General features: G+C 44.0%; 2 protein-coding genes across 3 annotated transcripts in view; one reads left to right on the top strand and one right to left on the bottom strand.

The window, feature by feature from the left end:
* Positions 1-900: 900 nt before the first annotated feature.
* The window catches only part of AP4B1 (adaptor related protein complex 4 subunit beta 1), a 106,306-nt gene continuing 96,486 nt past the window's right edge, over positions 901-10,720 (top strand). The window contains exon 1 of the mRNA XM_077294946.1: positions 901-922. The gene's annotated coding sequence lies outside the window, so the exon portion shown is untranslated. The remainder of the gene's footprint in view (positions 923-10,720) is intronic.
* Positions 6,588-10,720, bottom strand: part of DCLRE1B (DNA cross-link repair 1B) — a 67,121-nt gene continuing 62,988 nt past the window's right edge. Inside the window, exons 5-6 of one of the 2 annotated variants that reach the window (XR_013223774.1) lie at positions 8,566-10,545; positions 6,591-8,176 (exon numbers count right to left, since the gene is read on the bottom strand). Coding sequence is in view for 1 of the 2 variants with exons in the window: in XM_077294951.1 (XP_077151066.1) it covers positions 9,542-10,545 (1,004 nt within the window). In the remaining variant the exon portion in view is untranslated. Of the gene's footprint in view, positions 10,546-10,720 lie in introns of both variants that reach the window. The other variant, XM_077294951.1, reaches the window with a different exon arrangement.

The raw sequence follows: 10,720 nt of genomic DNA, 5'->3' as shown, positions 1-10,720 counted from the left end.
TGCAGGCTGATCGCTACTATAGCACGGAGATGTAGCAGCATCCCCATGATATAGAAACTGTCAGCTCTGCACTGACAGAGAGACTTACTGATCATGCACTGCAGGTTTGCGGGTGCCCCTTAACTACTGCCGATATGCCTTTTAACAGCGGTAGTTAAGGGTACTTAAACCACAGCGTCGTTAATTAACGGCGCTGTGGAAAACGTGCAGAGCGCCCTCCAGAGTTGGATTTTCTCCAGGGTCTCATCTGCTGGGGGTAGCCGAGACCCCAGAGAACATGATTCGGGTTGGTTTTTACCAAGCCCCGAGTTGCGATCGCCGTTATTAACCGTCTTAATTACCTCCTCCAGTTCCCTGAAGATTGAGGATCATTGGCTTATCTCATTTGAGCGGCATCCCTGGAATACTTGTTGGGATACCATGGTTCCCCCATCCTTTCCCGCTGGCGTCCACTTTTATAGTGACCACTGAGTCTTGCATCCAGGGGACCCTTTTGCTCAAGTTGTTTTTAGCCACCATGTCAACGAGGCGGCATCCGTATCTTCTTTTTCAAGGATTCTGGGGACCCGTCCCAGTTTGCCAGGATGTGCGTCTGAAGCGTTTCTGTTGTGTGCTTGTACCCATGCTACCATCTGGATGCAGGATGTCATGGATGCGAGAACTGACATGGCCCATCTTAATGACACCACTTTCTTGCTCTGTAATACCTTTATCTTTGATTTTAACAAGATCCATTTTTTGTTTGGGCAAGAAAGATGTTTGGCTGCGTGAGTCTAGTAGGACTCTTATGAAATGTCTTTGTTGCAGGAACCATACCTGATTTTTTGAGGTACAATATCCAGCCTAGAGACGATAAGATCTGGGTCGCCATCTGTAGATGTCCCTGTAGCATGGGCACGGAAGAAGCCACTAAGAGATCGAGGTATGGAACTATGCATATGTGACTACCTCTGATGTATGCCATAACCTCTGACATGATTTTTGTGAAGATCCGTGGGGTCAAGCATAGACCAAATGGGAGGACATTGAACTGGTGATAATGGACTGTGTGCTCACCCTGGGCAATTGTGAATCTTAAGAAGTTGGATTGATCGGGATGTGGTAATATGCATCCTGTAGGTTTATTGTCGCCATGACGAAATCCTGCCCAATCAGAGGTACTGCTGACCTGATACATAACATACAGAAAATTCATGATGGAATCTAACGATTCAGGGGTTACAGATTGAGTATAACCTGGTGGGACCCGTTTGGTTTCTTTAAGAGGAACCAGTTTGAGTAATGCCCCGTTTCTTTCCCTTTCCGGGACTATGGAGACTACCTTTGTAGATAATAGGCCTTTTACCCCTATCAAGGTGGACTGTAGCTTTGGGGAGGAGAATCGCATTGTCGTTATCGTTTTTGGAGGATATGAGGCAAACTATCTTTATTCCTTCCCTGACTGATGTTAGAGTCCATTGGTCTGAACAGATCTTGTGCCACTGTGGAAGGAAGTTTGAGATGCAACCTCCTACTGTGCTGGAGTCATGGCTTATTTTGTCTCTGGGAGTGGGGAAAAAAAAGATTTCTGCCTTTTCCCCCTTTTGGGTAGCTCCAGCGACCTGACTTGCACTTCCCCTTGTACTCAGGTGTATGCTCTTGCTGGGGGCGAAAGGGCCTTTTCATAGTATTCCTATGTTCAGGAAAGGTCTTTTTATATGAAACCTCTAACAGTTCGTCGAGAGTAGGATCAAACATATATTTCCCTCTGAAGGGGATAGAACACAACTTCATTTTTTAAGTCATGTCCCCGCTCCAGGTTCTTAGTCAGAGTGCTTGTCTCACAGAGTTTTATAACCCTGATAATCTTGCTGCCACTCTTATGGATTCTGTAGAGGCATCTGCTAGGAACCTGTTGCCTTCTAGAGAGGTAGAGAAGCTAGGATGTCCTCTCTGGGAGTACCCGTGGACAGGTGTTCTTCCAGCTACCCCAGCCAACGGTACATTGATTGGGCCACACAGGTAGATACAGCATTGGTAATCCTTAAAGATGCTGAGGTTTCCCATGATTTCCTCAGTAGCCCATCCATCTTGCATTCCAGAGGGTCCTTCAACTGTGAGGCATGCTCAAATGGTAGTGTTTTTTTTAGCTACCCGTGCAATCTGGACGTCGATCTTTGGAAACTCTGACCAGCATGATGCTGTTTCGTCGTCCACAGGGAACCGGTCCTTCATCTCCCCTGGAATGGTTAGCCTCTTTTCTGGGGACTCTCACTCCTCTAGCACCAGGTCCCGAATGTTTTTATGAATGGGAAATACCTGCTTCTTCCTAGAACGGAGACCCCCGAACATTTCTTCCTCTACCATCTGGGCAGTCTTCTCCTCAATCTCCATGGTCCTCCTTACTGCCATGAGGAGTTCCTCTATATAACCTGAGAAATAATATCTTTCCTGTTGGGAGACCTCCGAGTCCAGGATTAATTCTCCTTCTTCCAGAGGTTTGTTTAGATCGACGTTTCATCCTGGGAGTCATCATTCCCTTCCACCTCTAAAGGCCCCGTCACACATAGCGATTTACCAACGATCACGACCAGCGATACGACCTGGCCGTGATCGTTGGTAAGTCGCTGTGTGGTCGCTGGGGAGCTGTCACACAGACAGCTCTCTCCAGCGACCAACGATCAGGGGAACGACTTCGGCATCGTTGAAACTGTCTTCAACGATGCCGAAGTCCCCTGCAGCACCCGGGTAACCAGGGTAAACATCGGGTTACTAAGCGCAGGGCCGCGCTTAGTAACCCGATGTTTACCCTGGTTACCAGCGTAAATGTAAAAAAAAAAAAAACAGTACATACTCACCATCTGATGTCCGTCAGGTCCCTTGCTGTCTGCTTCCTGCTCTGACTGAGTGCCGCCGTACAGTGAGAGCAGAGCGCAGCGGTGACGTCACTGCTGTGCTGTACTTTCACTTTCACTTTGCGGCGCTCAGTCAGTGTGGGAAGCAGACGGCAAGGGACCTGACGGACATCAGATGGTGAGTATGTACTGTTTGTTGTTTTTTACATTTACGCTGGTAACCAGGGTAAACATCGGGTAACTAAGCGCGGCCCTGCGCTTAGTAACCCGATGTTTACCCTGGTTAACAGTAAAGACATCGCTGGATCGGTGTCACACACACCGATTCAGCGATGTCAGCGGGACCTCAACGACCAAAAAACGGTCCAGGCCATTCCGACACGACCAGCGATCTCGCAGCAGGGGCCTGATCGCTGGTACGTGTCACACATAGCGAGATCGCTACTGAGGTCGCTGTTGCGTCACAAAACTTGTGACTCAGCAGCGATCTCGCTAGCGATCTCGCTATGTGTGACGGGGCCTTAAATTAAGCTTCCTCCTCTTAGCTTCTGGAGGGACACAGAGTGCGGGCTGGGAAAAAGCAGCCAGGAAGGTTTTTTATCTCTTGTTGGATTAGGCCCTTAGTTTCTTCCATAAAGGATGGCTGCTCTTCCCTGATGACTTTCTCAGTGCACTCCTTGCATAATGTCTTCTTTTGCGAAGAGGCCAGTTTTTTTGTACAGACTGCACATCTCCGTGAAGTCTTGGACTTGCTCCCTGATGCAGGTTCCTTGTCCCCCTACAAGAAAGGGGTGAAGGAAAAAGCTCTAAAACCTTCACACGGAATGGACAACCAGTGACAGAGTACTTACTGGGACTGGGAGGGTGCTAGGAACTGGACATCTCCATGCGGTTTACCACACAGTGGTCCTACCAGAGAGGTCTTCCTTGTCCAGGGCTCTCATATGGGCGACCGGACTCCAGCACCTGTCCGTTGATTAGAGGACCTGCTCCTTCCTTTGTCCAGGTGTGGGGGATGGCGGGAGGGGCCCACCAACACCATCCGTGCTGTAATGCCTATGCGTTTCAGCGTAGAACGCAAGAATCCTGCCTATGCATGCTGAAGCCGACCGAAGTGTGACATGACCTCCTGCCGCTGGCTTTAGGCCCGAAAGTTCTCGCGCGTGAGCGCCCAGCACGACACCCTGCTTGGATCCACAACGCCGGAGAGGAGGCTGAAGAGCTCAGAGAGGCCTCCAGCCGAAGAATCCCCCTATAGACCTTACCCAAAGGTGCATACTGGATGGGGGTCCTGAGTCTAGAACGGAGTTGGGAGCAGCACTCGGGGAAGAGAGGGAAGTCTATAAGTGAAGTGAATATGCATTTCCCTTTAGCAGTGGTCACAGGCTTTAGCTGCATTTTGCCTCTGTGACCCGCTGCTCTGCCGCTCCCCCTTCCCGTCTTTCTGGGTTAATGACTTGTGTATAAGCCGAGAGGGGGCCGAAAAACTTGGCTTATCCACGAGTATATACTACAATTTTATTTTCACTTTTTTCCTTTATCCCACTAGGGGACTTTCATTTTTTGTAGGCTGATCACTTGTGTAGCATCCCTATTCTATGCAAGCTATCAGTGCTGCACTGACAGTCAAACTTGCTTCATCATGCTCTGAGCAAGATCTAGCAAGTTTTCTAGCTTTGGTAACTATCGGGACTCTGCAATAACTTCACAGGGTCTCCAATCCCAGGGAAAACAGGCTTTTTTCCCTCTGCCTGCTTCCCAAATACTGTGATCGAGTTCTATAGCAGCATTTAAGGGGCTAAAGTGCTGGGAGCAGTGCAGGAGCGCTCCTGGCACTAAGTGCTGGGAGTCAGCTGTGAGAATCAGCTGACACCCAGCAGAGATTGCGCGTGCACAGCATCTGTCTGCGCAAAATCGCAGAGATGTATCCATATGGCACAGGTCGATAAGTGCCAGGTCACAGGGATGTATGGATATGTCTAAGGTCTGAAAGGGGTTAATAGCTAGGGAAGCTAAATGGGTATTACCTCCTTATCAGTCAATAGACATCTGCCCCCCCAGCTGTTGATTTTCCTTCTACAGTTTAATTAAACTTCGGGGGAGCCTACGCCATTTTTTTTTCCAGAAAATAATTTATTCAATATTTGTATAGGAAGCTGCACATGCACTGTACTAATTATATATGTCACTGACATCTATTCTATTGGGTTTTGCTGTGATTTTACTGTATGCGGCAGATTAATTGCCAGATTTTTAAAGAAGCACTTCTCCAATCAAAGTTTTTATCCTATTAATAGATTGTAATCGTATTATATAGCACTGTGTACTCACAATTGCCTTTCCAATTCTTCTCTTTTCCACTAGGTCTATGACATCACATGATTTAAAACTGTCTAGCAGAATCCTTTTAAGCTCTATGTAGAAACAGGAGGTAAAATTTTCCCTGCGCGAGTCAAAAGGGTCTGGGGAGGAGGGAGCAGAGATTCATGCAGGGAAAGAGACTTCCTGTTTTTACATAGAGCAGAGAAAAGAGAAGAATTATTTGGGTAGAAAGGCAAAATGAGCAATTGTAAGTACACTGTCATAAAATACGATGACAAATATTTTAAGATGATAAAAATTTTGATGGGAGTCATTCTTTAATATGACGTTTTAGAGCAACAGTGAAGGGAAATTGATGCTACCAATGCCCCAGTCAGTTGACCTAGAGATGGCCACTGATTAATCCTTCACTTTACAGTCTGAGAACAGAGAACTATAAACTGGAGAGCAGTCACAGATTAAGGCTTTATTCACACATTAGTATATTTCATCAGTATTTCTTTGCCAAAACCAAGATGGTCTCTTTCATTTATAGTTTTTCTCTAAGTTTTACTCCTGGTTTTCGCATGCAAACACTGATGCAAAATACTGAACAAATGAAATGTACCAAAAAGGAACCACACACACAATAATAATAAACAATAAATGGAAAATATACCAATAATTCAATAAAATACACTGAAGGTAAAACAAATAAGAAATAAGGTGTGAAGTGTGGTATAATGGAGAGTGGAGACCACTAAATTACAAAGTAGAACCAAAACCCAGAAATAGGAACTCAAGGAGAGAGAAAGCTACAGACAAGGGATTCATATAAATATGTCTTTATTTGGGTAGCAGTGAGTCAAATTACAAAGATATACTAAAATTTACCAAAATTTAAAAAGAAGAGTGCAACACGAGACAACTAATCAAGGTACAATATGTAATTAATTATATAGAAAAACATGATATTTAATATAAGCCATATGTTCGGAATAAAAAGTAGATAGTTCCAGGGCGTGCAAAAGTGAACAGTGAACAAGAAATTTCTTCTTTAAAAGTACAATATATCAAGCAAAAAATAAGACAATTATAAAAACGCTGTATAAAGGCAGTGCCTAAAAGTAAATAAAGTGCATAGGTGCCACAGCAAAAAAAGGGGGAAAGGAATATCTATGTTGTTAAGGCACAGAAATCCTACAACGTGCTCAAAAAAATAATAAAAACCTGAAATACCAATGTAATTAATCCGTGTGGTAAAATAAAAATTAAATTACATATTGTACCTTGATTTGTTGTCTCATGTTGCACTCTTCTTTTTAAATTTTGGTAAAGGTAAATTTTAGTATATCTTTGTAATTTGACTCACTGCTACCCAAATAAAGACATATTTATATGAATCCCTTGTCTGTAGCTTTCTCTCTCCTTGAGTTCCTATTTCTGGGTTTTGGTTCTACAAATGAAATGTGAATAAGCCCTAAGGACCAGGACTTTTGAAGGCTGTTAAACATGCAGGAGACGCACAGTAACTTTTAGTCGTGACACAGGTAGTGCAGCCAAAAGTGTGCCGTTGCCCTACAGTACCGCGACAATGTGACTGGTTACGACCCTTAGTGACTTGCATGTTGTGATACCCAAAGAAAACGTTCCCACGAGTATTTAGTGACTTTCTGATGTTGCAGATTTTCTGCACCTATTAGGTAACTTGAGAATATACAGAGATCTAATATGCTATACATATATTAATATACTATTTCGCTCTGATAGAAGAAAACTGGATCAAGGAAGTAATCTTTATTTTGTATGATTAAGCGAAATCCATCGTGAACATGTATAAAATCAAATATAGAGGAAATTTGACAGACTGTAGTTATAGAGTAGAACTGTAACCCTAAACAGTATGAAGAAAAAAAAGGGAAAATATAGAAAGTTACTAATGCACTTAAGAGCACCATATGTACCCAGACATGTGGGATCTCATTAGAGAAGTGATGAGATGACGTCAGATTTACAGCATATCTCATGGCCACTCCTGCATTACTGACAGTTACCAGTGCCAAAATATTCAGTAGAAAAATAATTACACAAACCACATAGATAAAAATACATTTATATCAAAATGTGCAAATATGCAAAGTCCAGAATATAAAAACCCAATAATTCATCCATTTACAAATGGATCATGCCTACCCAACCGTACTATAAGTGCACGGTCAATACAGTTGTGTTTGCAGTGTGTAAACTTGTAAAAGATGAAGATTTTGTAAATGGAGTCTTCACAAAGACCAAAATGATGAGTATGCTTCTGCGGAATAACCCTAGGGGTATGCGCACAAGTCGTCTTTTTGAGGCAGATCCCATTAGGAACTCGACAGAAAAAGCGCTAGAAAAACAAAAAAAACAAGAAGAATGCAGAGCAATGCAAAAGCGACACTGTGTGCATATAAAGCCGCAGGCAAAGCTGCCACATGAGACATCAGAAAAAAATGTAAAAAGAAATAAGACGCTTCAGCCTGTGTTTCCCTGAAACGTCTTGATGGCTCTTCCTCATTGCCTACAATGCAGACAAATCCTAGATCCTGAATCAGATCACTGCAGTTGTGCAGGACGGCTTCCAAAGTGCAAAATCCAAAATAAAAAACAAGGATTATAATATAGCACCCTGAGAACTCAAATTTGTTTGTTTTTTACCTCACTGGGTTGTTGTCATATCTGCTACCGTTCATTGCGATCAACAGCAGAGAATACATTCCAAATAATCCCAAGTATAGAAAGTGCCAGCTGCTGGTTTGTCATGTAAAGACCAGCATATAGGCGAGACGGCTGCTGCCACATCTGGTCCATAATCTTCAGGAGAATACAGGATTCCTGCTTGCTGGGAAGAGGCGAGGTGCTCCTGAAGATTCACAGTTGAGACCGTAGGCTTGCCCAAACTGTGCCCTCCAAAGCTTTGAGTCCCCTGTTTGCTTCTGCAGCACTGAAGAAGCCCAGGTACAGTGAAGCTGATCAAATCCAGCCAGTTTAAGAACAGCAAACAGCTTAGGCTACTTTCACACTAGCGTCGTGCACTGCACGTCGCTATGCGTCGTTTTGCAGAAAAGACGCATCCTGCAGGATGTGTTTTTTCTCCATAGACTTTTATTAGCGACGCATTGCCACACGTCGCAACCATCGTGCGACGGTTGCGTCGGACCGTCGCCACCAAAAAACGTTGCTTGTAACGTTTTTTGGTGCGTCGTGTCCAGCATTTCCGACCGCGCATGCGCGGCCGGAACTCCGCCCCCGACTCCCCACCTCACAATGGGGCAGCGGATGCGTTGGAAAACTGCATCCACTGCCCCCGTTGTGCGGCGCATTCACAGCTAGCGTTGGTGCGCCGCAACGTCGCATAGCGACGTGCAGTGCACGACGCTAGTGTGAAAGTAGCCTTACAAATACGTGCTCCTTAACTAGGTAACCAGCGACCCTCTGAAACGGAAGTGGCCAGTTATCTAGGCAACAATCTGTAAAGTATACCATGTACAAAAATCCTTCATTTTTGAGACCCAAGAGGATTCTTAACACCCAAGATGGAAAATTTGCTTGTTGTCTTAAAAGGCACTTTCCAATTTTACCCACTTAAGAAGTCGACACAATGATTTCCATAACAGAGGTGATAACTTGCATTTCAGAGTCTCTTTCTCAGGAACTTTTTGACTGATGACCTATCCTTAAGATAGGTCATCAATGTCTGATCGGCTGGGGTCCGACACGTGGCACTCCCGCCTATCAGCAGTTATCGGTGTCGGCCAGAAGTAATCACTTACTGAGCTGTTCCGTCTTCTGACCATGGCTGCCGCAGGGTACAGCACATCCGCCTCCTATTGATTTGAATAGAATGTGGATGTGCAGTACCAAGCTCCAGCCACTACCAGATGACTGAGCAGATCTGCAAGTGATTACTTCAGGCCTGCGTCCACCGATAATATCTTATCGTCGGGGGTTTTGGACCTCAGCCAATCAGATATTGATGACCTATCCTAAAGATAGGAAATCAATGTAAAAGTAGTGGACAACCTCTTTAACATCAGATCATAGTCAAATGCTTCCACCAGCCCATAAAGTGACAATACTGTACACACATTCAGCTGCTTCTTCCAACAAACTTTTCCTTCTCATGGTTGTTTGTGAAGAAGGTATGGCGATAGGACCCCCAGTCTAAACCTTGGAAAAGCAGGATAGCAAATGTAACCAGCCATAGACTCTCTGTAATGCAGGAAAGAGCAGGGCTGTTGACTAGTGATGGCAGGCCATTCTTGGCATCAAAGACATGCAGAAATATTTTGAATAGGAAGGCATGATTAAAAAAGCAGCATATAAGCTCAGGCTTATAAATTGGAAAGGAAAGAAATACTCGAGACCCATTAATGTAGAAATTTTTTTACATATTTTTCTACTTGGCGATGAAAGTTTCTTGAATCGAGTTTTTTTCGCTTTTTGCAGGGTAAAATTGAAAGTTGTGTATGGTTTAAGGAATCATTCACATTGAGACTAAGAGTCTGAATTGTATGCTCACACAAAGCTGAGGAGTTGGATATGATCGTCAGATCCATGTCATTGGAGGATGAGATAAATGAAGGCATCTCAAACTCGTTCTTAGAGAGCTCACAGATGTTAGAAGTTGGAGAGGACAATAGATCATCACTAGTGTCAGACACAAGAGCAGTAGACTCAGTCAGTGGTACTGGTGCTCTTCCATAACTTAGAGTTAGGTTATATGGGTCAGGTTCATACTCCTCTCTTGTATGAATCATCTGCTGCAATGACTTTCGCGTCTTCTCCAAATTCTCACCAGCCTCATTAAGGCTTGGGATACTTTGTAAATTTGTTTCAATGGGCTCAAATTCAACCCCAGAAGGACTCTGTCTACTAAAAACTTTATAAGTGTGCACTTTACTTGACTGTACCTGACATTTCATATAGGATTTAACGGAGTCGGGGATTTTTGTGCAAGGGTTTACCTTCTCTGAACTCAAGTATGGCCTGAAGAGAGATAAACAAGGCTTTTTTTTAACAATAGGCATAATGGACAAAGGTTTCAATCGAGAAACAAATGCAATTAGTTCATCATATGAAGAGTGGTCAGAATATGGAACCACATGGATATCTTTGTGGTACACCTTTACATTCCGGCTGGTTGGAAGAATGGCAATGGTTGGACGGACAGAATTCCATTTCAACATGTTAGAGTACTTTACTTCAGAATGCTCCACCACATAAATTCTTCCATCTCTGCTACATGCTGAAAAGACATCTTCGATTTCTAAAAGATTGAGTAATTCCAGTCTCTGGGGGCTTACGACAATCCAAGACTCAAATGTTTTTGCCAACTCCACCAAAAGGGATTCTTTTCCTATACTGTACAGGCCTGCAATATACAGGTAAAATTTGGTGAGCGGGAAGACAAGTAAAAAGAACACAATCATACAAAAAGGAATCACGAATATAGCACACAAAAGGGTGCGTGTCTACACCTTCTCCCAGAATTAATATGATGAGTAGCCCCTTAACTCCCTAGCGCATCTGTATGTCCATGTTGGGGG

This window comes from Ranitomeya variabilis, chromosome 3 (assembly GCF_051348905.1).
Source record: "Ranitomeya variabilis isolate aRanVar5 chromosome 3, aRanVar5.hap1, whole genome shotgun sequence".
Lineage (NCBI taxonomy): Eukaryota > Metazoa > Chordata > Amphibia > Anura > Dendrobatidae > Ranitomeya > Ranitomeya variabilis.
The sequence above is the reverse complement of the archived record's forward strand: the minus strand, read 5'-3'. Positions and strand labels throughout refer to the sequence as shown.